Genomic DNA, 21,929 nt, shown 5'->3' with positions numbered 1-21,929 from the left:
AAATCATTACAGCCTATGTCATTAGAATTATGCTTGAATATATTGTATATAACAAATGTATCATGGTATTGCATAAAAAGTTAAAGCCTACTTCTATGTATTAAACTTAAAAATAAAATGAAAAATGTAAAATGTTCATCTCATCATTTGCTTGCGTGTGCACATCATTCGATACGTGACGGTGAAATGAAAACGCGTGGGCGTGGACACAGAAACCCCAGCATTCAAACGAGGCAGAAGTGGAGAACAGCATCTCGTTTTGTTCGCCTGTGGAAGCAGCACTTTGTCAAACAGCCTTACTTAACCTGAACACAAGAATAAAGCAGCGTGCTCTGCTCCTGAAATTAAAACACCTGACTAGTGTTATGGCAAGAGGAGAGGGAGCAGAACAGTTTTCATCCGGTTTGTTACCTACAGCCAAAACTGTGCAGCAAGATGGAATCAAAATTGCTAAGGTATGTTACCTGGATATGTATTAAGTCATTGATGTTTGATGTGATACTATGTATTTTTTGTCTCCCAGTAGGTACTCCCAGAGCATAAGGCAGGGTTAATTGATAAGCCGGGAGATTAGATTGATGCTGAATGTAATGATTACAGCAGCACGTGCCATACGCGCGCGACCGTTAAGGTTTTATGCGGAAGAGGTTACTTGCTACCGATGACTGACATTGATGTCAAATTTGTAAATGTAGAAATATACGCTCAGCCGTTGGACTGTATATTTGTAGATATACATATATTTGTTTGTAACACACACTAGCGTTACTGAGACGTGTCTGTCTGTGACAACGCTGTAAAGAAAAGCCGGATTTAAAGGGAACGTGTTCATTTACTCGGAGGCATACCTTTCTGGTCTTTATTTGGAGTTAATGACTACCAGTTGTGACCAGGAAGACAAAACCAGTCATTATTTTAAATAAGCTTTGCATTGATGTATGGTTTGTTATATTACGATATTTAGTCGAGGTACAGCTAAATCTGGAATCTAAGGGTGTAAAATCAAAATACTGAGAAATTCGCCTTTAAAGTTGTCCAAATTCAGTTCTTAGCAATGCATATTACTAATCAAAAATTAGGTTTTGACATATTTACATTAGGAAATTTACAAAATATCTTAATGGAACATTATCTTAATGTCCTAATGGTGTTTGGCATGAAAGAAACATCTATAATTTTGACCTATACAATGTATTTTTGGCGATTGCTATAAATATACCCATGCTACTTAAGACTGGTTTTGTGGTCCAGGGTCACAATTAAAAAAAGTGTAAATGTTTCCACTTTCCAGAAACATTCTGTACATGACGTAGGATACTAATATGACTCATAGTGGTTGCCAATTTAAGGTCAATGTGAACTTTCTTATACCATTACACATCAAAGTCAGATGAAACTAGTGTTGCATTAATTTATCCTTCTTGTCACTCTTGATCATTAAAAGACAGGATGGCAACAATGTAAAAAATGGCTCTGTGCTCTGGTTATTGTAATAGTAATTCCAGTCAAACGTTTTTGAACAGTCAGATTTTTATAAGAAGTCTCTTTTGCTCACCAACCCTGCATTTGTTTGATACGAAATACAGCAAAAGCAGTAATATTGTGAAATATTTTTACTATTTAAGATAACTACTTTATATTTTAACATATTTTAAAATGTAATATTCCTGTGATCAAAGCTAAATTTTCAGCATCTTTACTCCAGTCTTCAGTGTCACAAGATCTTTCAGAAATCCTTCTAATATGCTGCAAATGTTATTATGAATATTTAAAACAGTTGAGTATTGATTCGTTGATCAATAGAAAGATCCAAAGATCAGCATTTTTCTGAAATAAAAAGCTTGAAGTGTGATGATAAAGGCATTATAATGTTACGTAAGATTTCTATATCAGATAAATGCTGTTCCTCTGAACTATCTATTCATCAAATAAGCCTAAAAAATTATACTCAGCTGTTTTTAACATAATAAATGTGTTTGTGCAGCAAATCAGAATATTAAGATGATTTCTAAAGGATCATGTGACTGGAGTAATGATGCACAAAATAAATCAGCTTTGAAAGCACAGGAACAAATTGCATTTTAAAATAGAAAAGAGTTAATTAGTAAAAATATTTCAAAATGTTACTGGTTACTTTGGTTCAAATAAATGCAGGCTTGGTGAGCAGAAGAGACTTCTTTAAAAACATTAAAAATCGTACTGTTCAAAAACCTTTGGCTGGTAGTGTACATATGTATTTTTATTTTTTTCTAAATGGCAAAAACACATAGCATGCAGCAATTTTCAAAGCTTTTGACTAGATTAGCAGACTGGGCTGGCCACGTGCTTGTTCTCCGCATGTAAAGAGGCTGGTGATTTAAATTTTATTATTATTTTTAAGCTTTAATTTTTAATATTTGATTTTTTGAAGTTTTAAATCTGATGACTCTGTGACTGGTCAAAGTTGACTGACAAAGCATACCAAATACATTTGAGGAGAACTAATCTCAGAGTCACCATCTCTGACAACTGATGCTGCAGTAATGTTCTGTACTCGCTAAGAAGATACTGTTGCCAATAAGTGCACATACCTGTACTTTGCAGGTTGAGGCATTTAAGGCTAGTTGCAGGGACTTCGGTCTGAAATTTTAAAGAAAGGGGAACCAATGAGAATAGTTCACTTCAATAATTCTCACAATGTGAGACTGTGGTCCATTGCAGCATTTTCTAGTCAGAGGAAGTTGTAAAGCTTGGCAGTTAGTTTAAATGTGCTGACTCTTCCATAAGCTTCTAAAAGTTAACTAGATCACCTAAATGTAAGACAATTGTGCAAGCAGTTATCTCAGTGACATTAGAATGAAGAATACCTTAAACCCTTAAAATGCAAATAGAAGAGTTGAAAGTCCAGTTTATCTGTAATGTCACTGCAGAGCCAGGGTTTTTGATGCTGAGCACTTTTTTTAAGACGTTGAAATGGAGCATCACAAAAACAAAAACAGAATCCAAACCAAATGAACCTCTCCAGTTAGGATTTCATCATGTCCTCTTGCGGTGAAAAGTTCGCCAGTCTCTCATGCATCTTGTCTTACTTGCTACAATCGCTGTCATTGTCCATCCTTTCATAATCTCTTTTTTGTCCTCCTTTCAGCTCTCAGCACAGCAGGAGAGGAAAAGAGCTCTGACTGTGTGGAATAAGGTGTGTTTTGCAATCGGAGGGGCTCCGTATCAGATCACAGGCACCGCCCTGGGCTTCTTCCTGCAAATCTTCTTGCTTGATGTTGCACTGGTGAGCATACATATGGGAACGCTATAACTAAATGGTGGGATCTATACCGTGAGACCTCAACACCTGATTATAAAAACAAACTGGCTCAGTATTCATATCATATCACTCCATATCGCTAGATTGAATGGTGAGTAAATTCTCTTCTTGATAGAATTAAACAAAGTAACCGAACAATGGCCCAGAGCCCCAGGTCAAGGGCAGGAACAAGTGTGGGAGAGAAGGAGCAAGAGCATGTGAGAGGGTAGAAAGCAGATATAAAGCTACTCTGTCTTGCTGTGTACTGCATCCCTGTGACTATAACAATTCTCAGCTCCAGGTATCTTGTTCAAAACTCCTGCTGCCTCATTATTGCAACAGTTTCCATAGCGACAGCCAATCAGATCTTCTCATCCGAGTCAGCCGAGCAAATTAATGATTGGCACCAGATGAAGTGTTACGTGGTTGAAGAACAGTCTGTTATTGGCTCGATATTGCAGTAGTCTTGATTGTCTGTTGTTGGCTTGATATTGCAAAGCCATATATTTATATTTAATAGCTCTAAATCTGACTTTTTTTTTCCTCAGAATTGCATGTTATAAGCTTACAATTGCGAGTTATAAAGTCAGAATTGCAAGATATGAACTCAAAAATCTGACTTTTTTTCTCAGAATTGCATGTTATAAGCTTGCAATTATGAGTTATAAAGTCAGAATAGCAAAAAACTCACAAATCTGACTTTTTTTTCTCCAAGTTTGCATGACATAAACTCGCAATTGCGAGTTATAAAGTCAGAATTGCGAAACCAACTCGCAACTCTAAAACATATACTCACAAATCTGACTTTTTTTCTCAGAATTGCAATATAAACTCACAATTGTCAGTTTTAAAGTCAGAATTGCATGATATCAACATTGCGAGTTATAAAGTCAGAAGTGTGAGAGATGTTAAACCTGCAATTATTAGTTGTAAAGTCAGAATTGCAAGATATAACCTAAAAATGTTATAAACTTGCAATTATGAGTTATAAAGTCAGAATAGCAAAAAACTCACCACTGGACTTTTTTCGTTTCTCAGAATTTGCCTGATATAAACTCGCAATTGCGAGTTATAAAGTCAGCATTGTGAAACAAACTCGCAATTCTAAAAATTCAGTTTCTATAAATTCAGAATTACAAGATAAAAACTTACAAATTTGACTTTTTTTCTCAGAATTGAGAGACATAAACTCAACATTGTGAGTTATAAAGTCAGAACTGCAAGATACAAACTCACAAATCTGACTTTTTTCTTAGAATTGTATTATAAATTCACAATTATGAGTTATAAAGTCAGAATTACAAAATATAAACTCACAAATTTGTGAGTATATCTCGCAATTCTGACTTTATAACATGCATTTGCGAGTTAAGTCAGAATTATGAGATATACGTATATAAACTTGCAGTTCTGAGAATTTGAATGAGTCTTTTTTTTCCCCCCTCAAAACTGGTCTTTATAACTCGTAATTGCAAGTTTATGTTTCACAATTCCAAGAATAAAGGTCGTAATTGCGAGATTTAAACTCGGAATTACAAGAAAAAAATCAGAATTGCATGATACAAACTTGCATTTGTCAGAAGTTCTCACAATTCTGACTTTATTTCTTACAATTTTGACTTTATAACTCACAATTGTGAGTTTATATCATGCAATTCTGAGAAACGAAACAAACATTTGTGAGATAAAAACTCACAATTGCTAGTTATAGTGATAATTGCAAGATAAAAACTCACAAATCTGACTTTTTTTCTTCGAATTGCATGTTGAACCCGCAATTATGAGTTATAAAGTCAGAATCGCAAGATATAAAGTCACAGTTGTGACTTTTTTTATATATATATTATGTTTACTCTATAACATGCAATTGCGAGTTAAGTCAGAATTATGAGATATACGTATATAAACTTGCAATTCTGAGAACATACCAGTCTTTTTCCCCTCAAAACTGGACTTTATAACTCGAAATTGTGAGTTTATGTGCCGGAATTCCAAGAACAAATCATAATTGCAAGATTTAAACTTGGAATTGTGAGAAAAAAATCAGAATGACAAGATACAAACTTGCATTTGTGAGGAAAGTTCACGAAACTCTGACTTTATTTCTTACAATTTAGACTTTAACTCACAATTGTGAGTTTATATCATGCAATTCTGAGGAAAACAAAAACAGAATTGTGAGATAAAAACGCACAAATCTGACTTTTTTTCTTAGAATTGCAGAATATAAACTAAAAAATATAAATATAAAAAAAGTCAGAATTGTGAGATGAAAAAGTTCCAATAAGTTTTTTTTTTTTTTTATTCTGTGGTGGAAATCTGAATTTTTTTAAATATATTGCTAGGCAATAAAACCGTTTACATTCAGCCAAACACAGGAAAGCTACACACACTGCTCTGTGGTGAATTATGTCTTTCACTGTGGATTGTTCCTCATTGCACTGTCATTGCACTGGAATCAGTATTTAGGACTTTTAGAGAACATTGCTGTCATTAGTATCTTTCAGTAACTAATGACCGAATATGTCTTTCTAGTTGGACCCCCTGAATGCGTCTGTGATCCTCTTCGTGGGCCGGGCCTGGGATGCTGTGACTGATCCTACAGTTGGGTTTTTAGTAAGCAGAACCCCATGGACACGGCATGGACGCATGATGCCCTGGTACGTGCACACAATGAAATGATTCTGTAATATGTGCTGCATGTGCAATATGCGTGATACTGTTTTCTGAAATTGTAAGGAAATGAAAACTCTGTATCTACTAAGCTGAAACTCTGGGATTGGGTGGGTATTCACAGAGAGAGAAAGAGTGCTGTATTTAAGACAGAGAAATGAGAAGTAGCCATGGTAATAGAGCCCAGTCCATCTGCTCTAGGTTGTGTACTGGTGGTTACTAGAGTGCACCATGTGCTGTCATTTCCCTGGGATTTTGCTGACTGTTTATGCATGCACTTAGATGTGGCATGAAAACTAGAAAGCAAAAATCTTCAGTAAGCCAGTAGAAAAGTGCACACACAATCTCACACTCCATTGGGAGGAACTAACTGGTTCTTTTTGTAAGGATACACTATGAAGCACTATCAGCCTAACAGTTCTGAGAAAATGATACTTGTTTAATAGAATGAAATATAACCTTTTTAATGAAATGAATGGAATGAAGATCATCATCACATAAATATTTACTTTGTGCAGTATGAATACAGCCATACAAAATGAGATATGATCAAGAAGTAAAAGTATGCAAATCTGTTATGTTTGTAAGGTGTGTGTGTGTGTGTGTGTGTCTGTGTATTAATGGCATGTGGGAAAACGGATGTTGAGAGCAGAAAAAACGTCTTGCTTTCTGATTGGCTCAGCCGACCACACCACCAGAAATGACCAATCAGAGTGTAAGCAGCATGCAGGAGATATGAGAGAGGCAGTTTAAAACAGCGGTTTGATAATGCTGTGTAAGACCCTGTTTCAGTTTTGAGTTTACTGTTCAAAGGAGGAACAGAAAAGAACAGAAGTGCATAAATGTAAAACAATATCTTGCAGTCACATACATTGGGAAATATAGATGACAGTGTCAGAAGATTGAATATGAGATATTGCATGTGTTTTTATAGGATGCATGGTGTATTTTGATTCAATTATGATAGTTGCACATTTGTTTTTCTAAAATACACTACCAGTCAAAAGTAGTGTAATCAAGATTTTTTTTTTTTTAAAGAAGTCTCTCATGCTCAACAAGCCTGCATTTATTTAATCCTAAAACAGCAAAAACAGTAAATGTTTTTTTTTAGCATTTAAAATAACTGTCTTCTATTTAAAAATATATTTTAAAATGTAATTTATCCACTAATTTCAAAGCTGATTTTTTAGGATAATTGATCCAGTCCTTCAGAAATTATTCTAATATTAGTATTTGCTGCTCAAAAACATTTAATATAATTAATTTGTTGAAAACTTCAAACTAAATTTGATCATTTCTTTCCCAAAAAAAGTAAAAAAAAAAAAAAAATGACTGCAAGATTTTGAATGGTACTGTATAGTGTATACTGTTACAGAGAAATGCTGACCTTTGGATCTTTCTATTCATCAAAGTATCCTGGAAAAACTCAACTGTACTCAGCTGTTTCAAATATTGATGATATAATAAAAAATGTTTGTTGAACAGCAAATTGGCATATTAAAATGATTTCTGAAGAATCACGTGACACTGAAGACTGGAATAATGATGCTAAAAATTTAGCTTTGATCACAGGAATAAATTACATTTGAAAATATATTCAAATAGAAAGCAGTTATTTAAAATGGTAAAATATTTCTGCTTTGGATGTATTTTGGATCAAATAAATGCAGGCTTGGTGAACAAAAGAGACTTAAAAAAACATAAAATCGTACTCTCCAAAAACATTTGACTGGTAGTGTACATTTCATTAAAATAAATTGGACATATTTTGTTTTGACAATGTTGTTCCTTCTAGCTAAGAGATTGAAAGTAAATTTGCCACCTCAGTCAGTTCAGAAAATAAAAATCACTACCCTTTGTCAATGTATCAATGCAGTATCATGACAGACATGCATTGTGTTGCTAAAGTAGTGTTTTCCCGCTCTGCTAATCATGAGATTTCTGTAGGCTGTCCACTTTAAAAGCCTGGTGGCATGAAGAGTTCAGCAGTAAGTGGAGTGAAACAGGATTTGGCATGTATTGGACTTCTCCAGGGTGGGTAATCCCAGTAATAGAATGGGAGGATTTTACAGCTTCCTGTTGGGCACTCATGACGAAGAACAGAGCAGCTGCAATTTCAGACTGTCATGCATCTGCAAGTCTGAATTAGACATTAACTGGTTCCTCTCTGCCTTTAAGAGGTATCCATCTCTCACTGCTGTGTATTTAACAACAAAACACAATTTATGCTGTGCTGCACAGCGATGGGTCATGATTACACACTGTCATATGAAGAGCCAGTCAGTAATTAATAATGATATTAATATAGACTGGGATCAGTAAGACTCTTAATTGTTTTATAAAGAAGTCTAATCTTTAATATACTTTAAAATATTTATTTCTGTTATGCAAAGCTGAATGTTCATCAGCCATTACTCCGGTCTTAAAGGAACACTCCACTTTTTTTGGAAATAGGCTCATTCTCCAACTCCCCCCCCCCCCCCCCCCCCCCCCGAGTTAATAAGTTGATTTTTACCGTTTTGAAATCCATTCAGCTGTTTTCCTGTTCTGGCGATATCACTTTTAGCATAGCTTAGCATAGATCATTGAATCCTATTAGACCAGTAGCATCGCGTTCAAAAATGACCAATGAGTTTCGATATTTGTCCTATTTAAAACTTGACTCTTCTGTAGTTATATCATGTACTAAGACCGGTTCTGAGGTGCAGAAAACACCGGATCACGAGCTGATCGTCTGAACGAAGTGCAAAAACAGACTTGATGAAAGGATTAAGCCAAATTGTGCTTTCGGTTTTAGTTCATTTGACACATACTGTGCCAAATCATAATGGCACAAAACAACTATAAAAACCTTTTATGTTAGAATAAGAAGTTTAAATGTTTTAAAACTTCACCTTTTTCCCGGAAGACCTATCGTTTCATGTCGTCACGTGACCACGATGATATTGAGATTCTTTTGCTATTGCGATACCTCTATTGATAATACTTTACATCCCTAATGAGAAATGCTAATTAAACATCTCTGATTAGTTTAATGATTTTGCCTTAAATTCAGATTCTGTGTGTTTTAGGGAAAATTTTGGTGCATCACTCCTTTCGTTTTGAATGATTCATTAAAGAAATTTGCTTCCTTTAGTCATTTATGACTCACACTACACTAATTGTGCTGTATTTATGTAACCCATTACATTTACAAAAATATACAATGGAGTGCACAGTGTGGAAAATACTGTATCCCAAAATGCAATGTGCTCAACACAAATTCTGTAGTCTCCCACATGCCTGTATTGATCATAGAAAAGAAAGAAGAGCTTTTAGTAAGGTGTTTTTCTCTTCAGCTGTATTCACTGCTGTTATTGTCAGTCTGTACTTTCGATTTTCGAAATGTCTCTTATGTCACTGTTGTCCTTGTAGACTCTCTGATCGGATTAGTGCCCAGAGTTTTGGAATGAAGTGGTTTGATTAGAGATTCTTTTTACACCCTGCCAAAGTCTCGCTGGCTCAGTTAGTTAAACATCCAAAAAAAAAAACTCAGTGCAGCAGAGGCTTTTGTTCAGAGCCACAGGGGAAAGATCAGTAAATCTCATGGAGATGAGGCTCACTCCTTACCTCACTTAACCTCATACAGATGAGTTAATACACATGAACATCTGTAACAAGACTTACAATTAGATGATGTTAATAGTGGTGACGTCTTTCTCTCTGCAGGATTCTGGTGTCCACCATACCAGCTGTGTTGTGTTATTTCCTGATATGGGTGGTTCCGCCTATAGAGCAAGGAAAGATGTTGTGGTATCTGCTCTTCTACTGTCTCTTCCAGACTCTCCAGACAGTTAGTACACATCCTTATCAATTTTTAGGAATTAAATGTAACATTACTGTGATGTTATATTTATATACTTGTATGTCAACTATTTGGACACAATAAAAAGGGTTGATCCAAATGTTTATGCTTAAAATTAGGTATGAATGTCATTTCAATTAATATTTTAGTGTTAATCCGTGTTTTGATCCAGCCTGCAATGAGTAACTCTGTGTGATTGTGTGTCTGCAGTGCTTTCATGTGCCTTATTCCGCTCTGACCATGTTTATCAGCAATGAGCAGAAGGAACGAGATTCAGCCACAGCATACCGTAAGAGCGTTTACATGTTTTAATGCTTTTAAAACACTTTAACTTTAAAATCGAGACACATTTCTTACTGTTGTCCATATTGAAAATGTGCTGCTTAAAGGAATAGTTCACACCTAATTAAAATTTCCTGATAATTTACTCACCCCATGTCATACAAGATGTTCAACCATTTCTTTACTCAGTCGAAAAGAGAGGTTTTTGATGAAAACATTCCAAGATTTTTCTCCATATATGGACTTCAATGGGAGCCAATGGGTTAAAGGTCCAAATTGCTGTTTCAATGCAGCTTAAATGAATATACATTTTAACCACATAGCTCTGCGATGCATGTCTACGACTTCAAGCATTACGTAATCACGTTGGAAATGTTACGTGGTTTGTGTATTTTCAAAAGTTATTCAAAAATGTAGGTAAGGGTGAAAATTTTTTTTTAATCTCATTTCAAAATGGAAAACTCCTCCAACTTCTAAATTGTCTGATATATTTGTTAGACTTGTTTTGCATGTTTGCTTTGCAAACACTGGGTCGGTACTTCCGCTTACGTCACATGTGACCTTTCCAATGTGATTGTGTAATGCGTGAAGTCGAGCTAGTGCCAGAAAAGTTTTTGTGGTTAAAGTATATACATTTTTTATTATTATTATTTTCCTAGAAAATTATCAATTGTTTCACTAGATTAAGACCCTTATTCCTCAGCTGGGATCATGTAGAGCCCTTTGAAGCTGCATTGAAACTGCAAATTTTCAATCCACTGATCCCCTTTGAAGTCCACTATATGGAGAAAAATCCTGAATTTTTTTCCTCAAAAACCTTAATTAAGATTACATACAGCCCTGTTGTGCTCCGGGCGTCCCGTGTTCGAATCCTGACTTGAAGACCTTTCCCGATCCCATCCCCTATCTCTCTCCCACTTCGCTTCCTGTCATTTCTGATCTGTCCTATTACAACAAAGGCAAAAATGCAGAAAATAAATCTTAAACACCATAATTAATAAGAAAGACAATTATTAGGTAATTTTAATGAACTAATCAGTTTTTTGTGGAAACCGCTAATTTTTTTTATTTTTTTATTTTTTTTCATTTTATGCAATGATTTAACTTTTGATCACTTTTGATCAACAAAAATACATATAATATACATCCATAAAAAATAAAAAATACATTCATATATATATTTATATAAACATTAATGGTTCTACTAATGCAGATGTGTTCACTCTTTACTTCTTATTTTATGACATTTGTAAATATGTTGTGCTACCAAAGAGGAAGTAGGTCCTTCACCCAGTAGTATTTTTAATTTGTTGTTTTCATGGAGTGACTGGAACTCAGGAATAATCTGCTGTATTTGACTGTACAGTGAGTCTCTTAGGGAGACTTCTTACTCTCTCTCTCTCTCTCTCTCTCTCTCTCTCTCTCTCTCTCTCTCTCTCTCTCTCTCTCTCTCTCTCTCTCTCTCTCTCTCTCTCTCTCTCTCTCTCTCTCTCTCTCTCTCTCTCTCTCTCTCTCTCTCTCTCTCTCTCTCTCTCTCTCTCTCTCTCTCTCTCTCTCTCTCTCAATTCAATTCATATTGCTTTATTGGCATGACATACTTGGATACATATTGCCAAAGCATTCTATACATCAGAATAGAATCAAAACAAAAATACATATAATATACATCCATAAAAAATAAAAAATACATTCATATATATATTTATATAAACATTAATGGTTCTACTAATACAGATGTGTTCACTCTTTACTTCTTATTTTATGACATTTGTAAATATGTTGTGCTACCAAAGAGGAAGTAGGTCCTTCACCAAGTAGTATTTTTAGTTTGTTATTTTCATGGAGTGACTGGAACTCAGGAATAATCTGCTGTATTTGACTGTACAGTGAGTCTCTTAGGGATGTGTATTTGTCACAGTGGAGGAGAAAGTGTTCCTCTGTCTCAACTGCTCCTGATCTACATTCGTTACAGATTCGCTCTTCTTTAGGTAACCATGTCTTTTTATGCCGTCCTCTTTCTATGGCTAGCTGGTGGTCACTCAGTCTGTATTTGGTCAGTAAATGTCTGTGTGTTATATTCCTGACTGAGACCAGATACTCAGCTAGACTGTACTCTCTGTTGAGTTTCACATAACATTGGAGACGACTTTGGTCTTTGGTCTGTTCTTTCCAATGTTGTATGTATGTCTCCTTTTCTTCATTTAGAATTTCTTTGATTCTTCCATGTTTCTCAAGTTTGGTGATATTGAGTGCCTTGTTAGTCAGATTGGACACCATTACACAAAGATGACTTTTTTGAGCACACATTTTTTGTGTTTTTAGTGCTTTAAAATGAAGAGAATCCTCAGAACTAGAGTTTAAGTGGATCCAAAACTTTAAAACTCTTTTTTTAATGATTAGATTTAGGGGAAGACGGCCTAGCTCAGCTCTGCAGGCGTTATTAGGTGTGTTTCTGTGGACGTGAAGGATACTTCTGCAGAACTCTACATGCAGAACTTCTAAAGGGTGTTTGTGCCAATCTTTATGGCTGTAGTTACTCGCTGGGCCCCAGATCTCGCTTCCATACAGGGCAATAGGCAGTATGACACTATCGAAAATCTTTGTCCAAATTCTGATGGGGATATTTATTTTGAATAATTTTGTTCGTATGGCATGCAGTGCTCTGCGGGCTTTTACAAGTAATGTTTTTATTGCCACATTGAAATTTCCTGTGGGAGTTAAAACTAGACCAAGATAGCTGTATTGTAAAACATGTTGTAGAGTAGTGTTGTTTAAAGTAAATATATGTTTATGTTCTAGATTTCTGGGTTTTTTCTGAAATATCATAATCTTAGTTTTTTGGATGTTGACTTCTAAGGTCCAATCATGGCAGAATTTAGTTAAAATGTCAAGGTTGTTCTGGAGACCTTCAGGTGTTTTAGATAAAATTAGCAAGTCATCTGCATATAATAAATATTTGACTTCTGTGTCAAATAATTGTAGTCCAGGGCTGTTTGATTGGTCCATTAGATCTGCCAGTTCATTGATATATATGTTAAATAAAGTCGGGCTGAGGCAGCAATGTTGCCAAAGCAATAAACCGTGAACAAGTTGTCTCTCTCTCCTTCTCTCAGGCATGACTGTAGAGGTGTTTGGTACAGTAATTGGCACTGCTGTTCAGGGGCAGATTGTAGGCATGGCCAACGTCCCCTGCATTAACAGCACATACCTGACCAACAGCTCCAATCACTCTGAGCATGGCAATAACTCTCAGATCTTACTGGAAAGCAAAATATTTAATGAGGTGAGTGGGGTGTGGTCATTATAAAGCAGAGGACAGGGGCCATTTGCATAAAAGGTTTAGACAGACTTAAAAGTTAGTCATTCATTTTTTTTCTTTAAGACTGGTCAAATTTTTTAAAATTTGGTTACATAAAAACTTAGATTAGTCTAAGTTGGATCCAAAATATAAGACTGATTACCCCTTAGTTATCTGCTAGCTGGTCAAACGAGTTCTTAAGACGCTGTCTTAACATAGAGACTAAGTTTATGCAACTGGCCCCTGTTTCATATCTCATCAACCTCTAACACGTCAATCATCAAATCCCTCTCTCTGTCTCTCTTTTTCACAGAGGCGTGCGTATATGATTGCTTCTGCAGTCATAAGTTTAATCTACATTCAATGTGCTGTTGTGCTGTTTTTCGGAGTGAGAGAACAGGACAGTGAGTTGCTTCCCTTTACATACACATTCACATTATTCACACATTACAGAATATGGAATACAAAAACATTCAAATAAATCAATGAGCCATGAGTTACGATAATTTTACAACACGGTAACGGCAATATTATGGTAATACTTTTGTTGCATTAGCTAGTGAATTAAGTATCTTGAACTAACAATGACCAATACTTTAAAAAATTTTATTCATCTTTGTTAATGTTAATTTCTACATCTACTAACACATTGTAACATATCAATTTGTTTAAAATAATATTAGTTTAAAGGAATGGAATGAAAATTCTGTCATTAATTACTCACCCTCATGTCGTTCCAAACCTGTTACACCTTTATCTTCTTAACACAAATTAAGATATTTTTTTATGAAGTCCGAGAGCTTTCTGACCCTCCATAGACTGCAACGCAATTGACATGCTCAAGGACCATTAAGGTAGTAAGGACATTGTTAAAAGGGTGCATGTGACATTAATACTTCTAATACTTTTTATACTTTTTGTGCACAAAGGAAACAAAAAAATAAAGTAGTTTATTAAACTTTTTTTTTTTCTTCCATGTCAGTCTTTGACATGCATTCACGAGTCATAATGCAATAAACAGCGGTAAACTTGATTAATAATTAATGCTACTTGTTCAATGTAAGTTGATGAGACCAAATGCATTAATTAATGCCAATGCATTGAACCTCATTATAAAGTGAAGCTGGTGCATTACCTATGAAGGTAAACAAATAAAATATTTCATATTTGTATTAAGTGTTTTGTTTTTGATTGTTGATATTTATGTGTAGTTATAAAAAAAAAAAGTAAAATTATATATATATATGATTTTATTTTATTTTTTTATAACTACATGTATAAATATAACATTTATTTTTTTATAATTTAAATGTTATCATTTTATAATTTAATTATTCCCCTTCCGTAACTCATCAACTCCCTGTAGTTCCCTCATAAACCCCAAGGGGTTCACGAGCCAAAGTTTGAGAAACCCTGGTCTAACTGTAGGCTGTTAACATTCACCTAGAAATTTGGTGTATTAACAATGAATGTGTATTTTGCCTAATTTAATAATTTTTCTGTCTTTCTCAGATCAGGTTGGTTTGAAAGCACAGAAGCGTGTGTCATTTCAAACCGGTCTACGGCTGGTGATGGGTCATGGGCCTTATGTTAAACTGGTGCTGGCCTTCCTTTGCACTTCTCTGGCCTTCATGGTAAGAAAAACACTTTAGAGATGCCTCTAAAACATGTCAGTGTTTTTTGAAAGGCACATTTCTTCTGAAATGCTTAGTTGTACTTGCAGTTGAAATCAAATCTCTGCAATGAATCTGTAAAATGTTAATTATTTGACCAAAATAAGAGAGATCATACAAAATGCTACAAATGTTTTTTTTTTTTTATCTAGTAATGACCTGAATTACATATAGTCAACAAGAGAAAATGGTTGAATTTACAACACTTACTGATGCTTCAGAAGGAAACCCGATGCATTAAAAGCCAGAGGGGGGGAAACTTTTTGAAATTGAAGATCAGGGTAAATTTAACTTATTTTGTCTTCTGGGAAACATGTATGCATCTTCTGTAGCTTCTGAAATGCAGTACTAAATGGGAAAAATATATTTAGGCAAAATGAGAAATTTACAAAATCATTCTGTTCAAAAGTTTACAACCCTGACTCTTAATGCATAATGTTTCCTTCTGAAGCATCAGAGAGCATTTGAACCTTCTGTAATAGTTGCTTATGAGTCCCTCAGTTGTCCTCAGTATGAAAAGATGGATCTCAAAATCCTACAGTCATTGTTGGAAAGGGTTCAAATACACAAAAAATGCAGAAAAACCAAAGAATTTGTGAAACTTGAAGGATTTTTCTGAAGACCAGCAGGCAGTTTAACTGTTCAGGACAAACAAGGGACCCCTGAACAACTATCACCAAACAACAACAAAAAACACAAGTGTATGTAAACTTTTGAACAGGGTCATTTTTATAAATTGAACTATTATTTTCTTTTGTGAACTATATGTAAAGATCTTTTATGTGAAATATCTTATTCAGGTCAGTACTAAATAGAAAATAACATGCATTTTGTATGATCCCTTCTATTTTGGTAAAATAATTGACATTTTGCAGATTCTCGCAGAAACTTTTGACTTCAACTGTATAATAATTACTCTTGTATGATAAATATCGCATTCCACATTATTTACATAACTTTGTGTTTTGACTAGACAGTTTCTCAAACAACAAACATCTGTGATATGTATGAGAGAAAGCCATTTCTGGAACTGACCACAGCACAGCAGCTCACTGTAACAGAGATGAGCTATGTGTGTTAAAACAAAGAGAGCCACAAAGAGAGAGAGAGAGAGGCGAGGCTGCCATGCAAGAGATTAGGTTTAGAGTCATAGTCAGCATTAGAACAGGTTTGCGGACAAAAGCGAAGTTCAAAATTATTTTGAGACTAAAGTTGGGTTTGAAATGAAGACACTGTATGGACAACAATCCGTAGTCACTTGATGGAATTTAACTTCATCTGTTTGTTGTCCTTTCTCAGCTGCTGGAGGGAAATTTTGCTGTGTTCATCAAGTACACGCTGGGATTCAGAGAGGATTTTCAAAACATCTTACTAGCCATCATGGTGAGAGTGTTTTCAACTGACTACTTGAATAAGTGTTTTTGTGCGCTTCTGAATTGTTTTGTGCTAATAACAGCACTCACCGGTTTGGATGAGGTTAGCAGTCTCCATAGTGATGAAAGACATGTGTTTCTAGTTTAGAAGCAGCATGACTTTGAGTTGATGGGTGAAAAGACTGTTTTTAACTTTACTATTATCTTGGTGTTGCATAATATGGTAATGAGGTTTTGTTGTGATCCGATGTAAGTAAATGTTTGTGTGATTTGTCTTCCCAGCTGTCTGCCACTTTTACTATTCCCCTGTGGCAGTTGTTCCTCTGCCGGTTTGGGAAAAAGACTGCTGTATACATTGGCATACCAGTAAGTTTCTAATTCTTATGTTACGTTAGTGTGAGATGTGTGTGTTGGCAGTCATGGTTGATCTTGTGTGTTTGTGTTTTAGTGGGCAGTGCCCTTCATGATCCTGGTGGTGTGTGTAAACAGCAGTCTCTTCGTGTCCTACATTGTATCAATCGCAGCTGGTGCCAGTGTGGCAGTGGCCTTCCTTCTGCCCTGGTGAGTGTTTATTCAGAACAACTGAACTGACACTGAAAGTCAAAGATAAAGAGACGGAGGTTAATTTCAGGCTGCTAGCAGAAATTAACATGAGGCATCTATAACAAAAGACTTCTTATAATAATTGAATCATGAATGGGGAATATTTACTATTATACATTCAGCAGAAGCTTGACTGGATTTGATCTGATTGTTATACATGGTAACCAAACTCTTGTTATTGCTCATGTTGCAAGTGCCGTCAAATAATATGAACATAAATCATTCATACAACTAATGCCTTTTTCTTATTTTGATGGAGATTATTCATGTTTTTTGTACAATGTTTAAAAATGTCTAAGGAAAGTGTTAAATATTCTGAATATGGTAATACATTAAGACATTTGGATTGTTTTTATGTTTAAAAATAAATGACTGGTAAAAACCAAAAGATCCTTCATTGAAACAAACTAATTAAGATATTATTTCACGTATTTAACACACACACTACCAGTCAAATGTTTTTTGTTTTTATGTTTTAAGTCTTGTCTGCTCACCAAGCCTGCATTTATTTGATCCAAAGTACAGCAAAAACAGTACAATTTAGAAAAATTTTACTATTTTTAAATAACTGTTTGTATTTGAATATATTTTAAAATGTCATTTATTCTTGTGATTTCATTTCTGAATTTTAGCATCATTATTTCAGTCACATGGTCCTTCAGAAATCATTCTAATATTCTGGTTTGCTGCTCAAAAATAATTTTTATTTTATTTTGTTGAAAACAGCTGAGTAGAATTTTTATCAGGTGTCTTTGATGAATAGAAAGTTCAGAAGAACAGCATTTAGCTGAAATATAAATCTTTTGTAACATTATAAATGTCTTCATTATCACTTTTGAAAAAATTAAAGCATTCCTTGCTTAATAAAAGTATTCATTTCTATCATTTCTTTCCTAAAAACAAAATAAATAAATAAATTATACTGACTCCAATGATATAGTGTATAACGTTACAAAATATTTTTATTTCAAATAAATATCTTTGGATCTTTCCATTCATCAAAGAATCTTGAAAACCATGTACTTAACGTTTGAAATATTGATAATAATAAATGTTACTTGAGCAGCAAAACAGCATATTAGAATGATTTCTAAAAGATCATGTGACACTGAAGATTGGAGTAATGATTCTGAAAATTTAGCTTTAAGCACAGGAATAAATTACATTTTAAAATGTATTCGAATAGAATGCGGTTATTTTAAATAGTAAAAATCTTTTGTTGTATTTTAGATCAAATAAATGCAGGTTTGGTGAACAGAAAAACTAAATCTTCCTGTCCAAAAACTTTTGACTGGTAGTGTACACTAGCATTCAAAAGTTTGGGGTCAATAAGAAAATAATAGTTTTATTTTGCAAAGTTGTATTAAATTGATTTAAAAGTGACAGTACAGGCATTTATAATGTAAGACTTCTATTTCAAATAAAAGATGTTCTTTTTGATTTTTTTATTAATCAAAGAATCCTGAAATACTGCATCAAGGTTTATACAAATTCTTAATAATAAAACTTAAATCTTAATAAATCAGCATATTAGAATGATTTCCAAAGGATCATGTGACATTAAAGAGTGGAGTAATGCTTGCTGAAAATTTGGTTTTTGCCATCACAGAAATAAACTACATTTTAAAATATTAAAGTTGTTGATCATTTTTAGATCTAGATCCATGGGTTGATTTAACCAACACATCTGATCCCATATACAATACCAGAATAAGTGTAAGCATTAAATACCAAGTTCATAATTTCACAAATATAGATGCTTCTATTTCAGGTCCATGCTTCCAGATGTGGTAGATGATTTTAAAGTCCAGAATCCCACCTCTCAAGGCCATGAAGCTATTTTCTACTCTTTCTATGTTTTCTTCACCAAATTCGCCTCTGGAGTGTCACTTGGAATATCAACACTAGCATTAAGGTAGCTGAGTCTCTATCTTCCCTTTTTTTCGGTTTATGAACATATGATCTGTGATTTACATTCTGGCTTTTATCATTCATCAACTCATATTTGGGTTCTTCTGATTTCTGTCCCTTTAGCTTTGCAGGTTATGAGACGAGAGTTTGTGTTCAGCGTGATTCTGTGAATCTGACGTTGAAGATGTTGGTGTCGGCTGCTCCAGTAGCACTTATAGCTCTGGGGCTGCTCATTTTTAAAACTTATCCCATCAATGAAGAACGCAGGCAGTACAACAACAAACAGCTGCAGCTGCTACTGCGGTAGGACATATACTTATTATTGCCACTTTGTCAGACTCACTACAAGACCTGCTGTTGAAAATAAGAGTGTTGTTTCTCACCTGCAGGAATGAAGAACAAGAGTCTGAGATGGAGGCATTGAAGCCTGACATCACAGCGTGAAATACCAGCACTGGCCTACAGAGAGCGCCCAAATACATCTTAACCACTGCAGTGAGGAAATCTGTCAACTGAACTTTCAGAGACCGAATTCTCATCATGCAGTTGGTTAACTGGACCAATAAAGGATGGAGATGACCCTGAATAATCTGCACTACTGTTGTGACGGCTACATGTTTATACAACCAACCAACTACAGTGTCCTATTTGCTGCTTTCAGTAACAATTGCAGTTCTCCCTTAGAGAGAACAAAGGGAGACTTGTATGATAAATAAGAGGTTTAAATGTACCATCTACTAATACATTGTATTTTGTTGCAAATCTCCTTTCTCGTTTGACATATTTTGGTTTCTGAATGTGAAGGATATGTTGAGTTGCAGTTGTTCGAGGATGTGATGTGGTGAAGAATTGTTGGTTTGTTTTTGCACTTGGGGTGAAATATTTATAGTGGAACAAAAAAAACTCACTTTCCGTTTCTTTAAAGACGACCTGAAATCATTGTGCATGTGGACAGTTTATTAGCCTGAGGAAGACGACACTTCTTTGTCTGCATCAATTTTTTTATGGTTCTGTATTTATTTATAGTGCCTTATATTGAGTAAGAAAATGAAGAGATTATTTAAAACCTGATCAAATTAGATTATAGCAATTAACACAAGTAAAATTAAGTCACAGCTCATAGAAACATGAATTAGCTGAATCTACACAGCTGTGCCAAAGAGTCAGACTAAAGGAACATTTCATTTTTAATGTTCATTGGTGCAGTATTTTATTCCAACATGAAATGTTAGCATCTCTGTTCATTTGTGTGTGTGTGTGTGTGTGCGGTAAAAAATAAAAGTGTGCACAAGAAGCAGTTTAGCAGTCACAGACTGGAAAAAGACTGAATTTAAAGATGGTACTGTAAGGTTAATGTCAATGCTCAGAGATCTAACGCAGTCTGAGCTATGGACGTTGTGTGTTAAATAATTGTCTGTAATGTTACGGACCTTAAGTTTACTTCTCCCTGTAAATACTGACATTAAATGTAGAAATGGAAATAGTCTCAATGGAAATTGTCTTGTTTTGTTCAGCAGAACAAAGCAGTTGTAGACTTTACAAGGGTTTATGGGGAGATTTATTTATTTTTTGTCAAAACCACAAATGCCACCGGAATGTTACACAACTACAAAATGTACAATATTTGTACATTATACATTATTTTATGGCCATTATAAACATACTGACTGTGTATTTATATTGTGCTTATTAAATATGTTTGTGTTGTAAATACTGTCAAACCTTCACAAAAAGAACTTTAATTCATGAAACCTGACTGGGTTTGGTGTTTTAATTTCATGCATTGTGAAAAATCATTGTGGATTAATAGCTCTTGTTTTCCAAAATTAAATGTTTTCATCACTGATTTTTATTTACATTTTACAAAGCTCTATGGATTTAGATTTTCAGTATGGCACTTTAAAATAAATATCTAAATATCTGTCCAGCAGTCCCTATAGAGCAGTGTTTCCCAAACTTTTTTTCTGGGGACCCACATTTTAAAGTCGATAAATCCTTGTGACCCAATAAACATTAAGCCCATATAGTTCATATATCACGAAGAGAATTTATGCATTAACAAAATATGTATGACCATTTTTAAGGTCATGCTTCCACTTAACTATTTCAAAGAGATACAGATATTTGACAAAGCACTTTTTTTTATTTAAGTAAAATGCAGATTTGCAGAAAATGCTGTTTACCACAAACACAATATTTATCCGTTATTTTGATTTCAAATCCACAAGTGCTTTTTCAGCATTGTGATCCTCTTTTATCACAGTACACTAATACAGTAACTTGACTTCTAGATTTGTATACTAAGTTGCTCAAGCAAGTTGCAACACATTGAAACACAACATAGGGAGGCTATAGCTGCCTTTTCTAATTGAAATTGGGCTATCAAAAAATATTTTAATTAAAACTTACCACAGACAGAAACAGTCGGCTCTCATGCTTTTCTTTGGCATTAAATCTTTATTAAAAACAATGCTTTAATGAACTTTTCTGCCTGGACAAGTGCACGTACAGTATTATGTTGCCTTTTTCTTTAAAACAGCACTTTTCCTTATTTTAAACCTAGCCACGTGTTGACTGTGAAAAAGTGGACTTCATTTATATGCATTTATGGGACATTTTCGTGTCAATCCATGTTCATTTTTACAGCGAACAATGCGCTGTCACTTTAATTCACCACATGCAGCGCTTGCAGCACAGCAAAAAATAGACTCTGCCGAAATGCTCGCTGCTCTGCTGCAAACGCACTGCTTTTGGGACGCACTGCTGGACAGCAACCGCGTGCAGCGTGAACGCTCCAATCCGTTAACATGGGTGCGGAAAAAAATACGCAACGCATACGCACTTCAGACGGAGTATGAAACAGGCGATGCAGAGCGCAGCTAAAGAAAAACAACAAAAAAAGAAAGCAGAAGAAGAAATAAACGAGCTCCCTCGTGTGGCTAATAGGTGAACTACACATATAAATTTTAATCAAGAGTATATAGCGCACTGA

The 21,929-nt window shown here is 34.7% G+C and overlaps 1 protein-coding gene across 1 annotated transcript; it reads left to right on the top strand.

Moving 5' to 3' along the window:
* Nucleotides 1-240: 240 nt before the first annotated feature.
* Nucleotides 241-20,829, top strand: mfsd2aa (MFSD2 lysolipid transporter A, lysophospholipid a). The gene is made up of 14 exons (XM_073834909.1): nucleotides 241-455; nucleotides 3,128-3,265; nucleotides 5,816-5,940; nucleotides 9,662-9,785; nucleotides 10,008-10,086; nucleotides 13,193-13,362; nucleotides 13,691-13,781; nucleotides 14,890-15,011; nucleotides 16,350-16,433; nucleotides 16,706-16,789; nucleotides 16,872-16,984; nucleotides 18,798-18,941; nucleotides 19,061-19,240; nucleotides 19,327-20,829. The coding sequence occupies exons 1-14, from the start codon at nucleotides 366-368 to the stop codon at nucleotides 19,379-19,381; spliced, it is 1,599 nt and encodes a 532-aa protein (XP_073691010.1). The 5' UTR covers nucleotides 241-365; the 3' UTR covers nucleotides 19,382-20,829.
* Nucleotides 20,830-21,929: the final 1,100 nt, after the last annotated feature.

Source organism: Garra rufa, chromosome 2 (assembly GCF_049309525.1).
Source record: "Garra rufa chromosome 2, GarRuf1.0, whole genome shotgun sequence".
In the NCBI taxonomy this organism is placed as follows: domain Eukaryota; kingdom Metazoa; phylum Chordata; class Actinopteri; order Cypriniformes; family Cyprinidae; genus Garra; species Garra rufa.
This window is presented reverse-complemented; position numbering and strand designations above follow the sequence as displayed.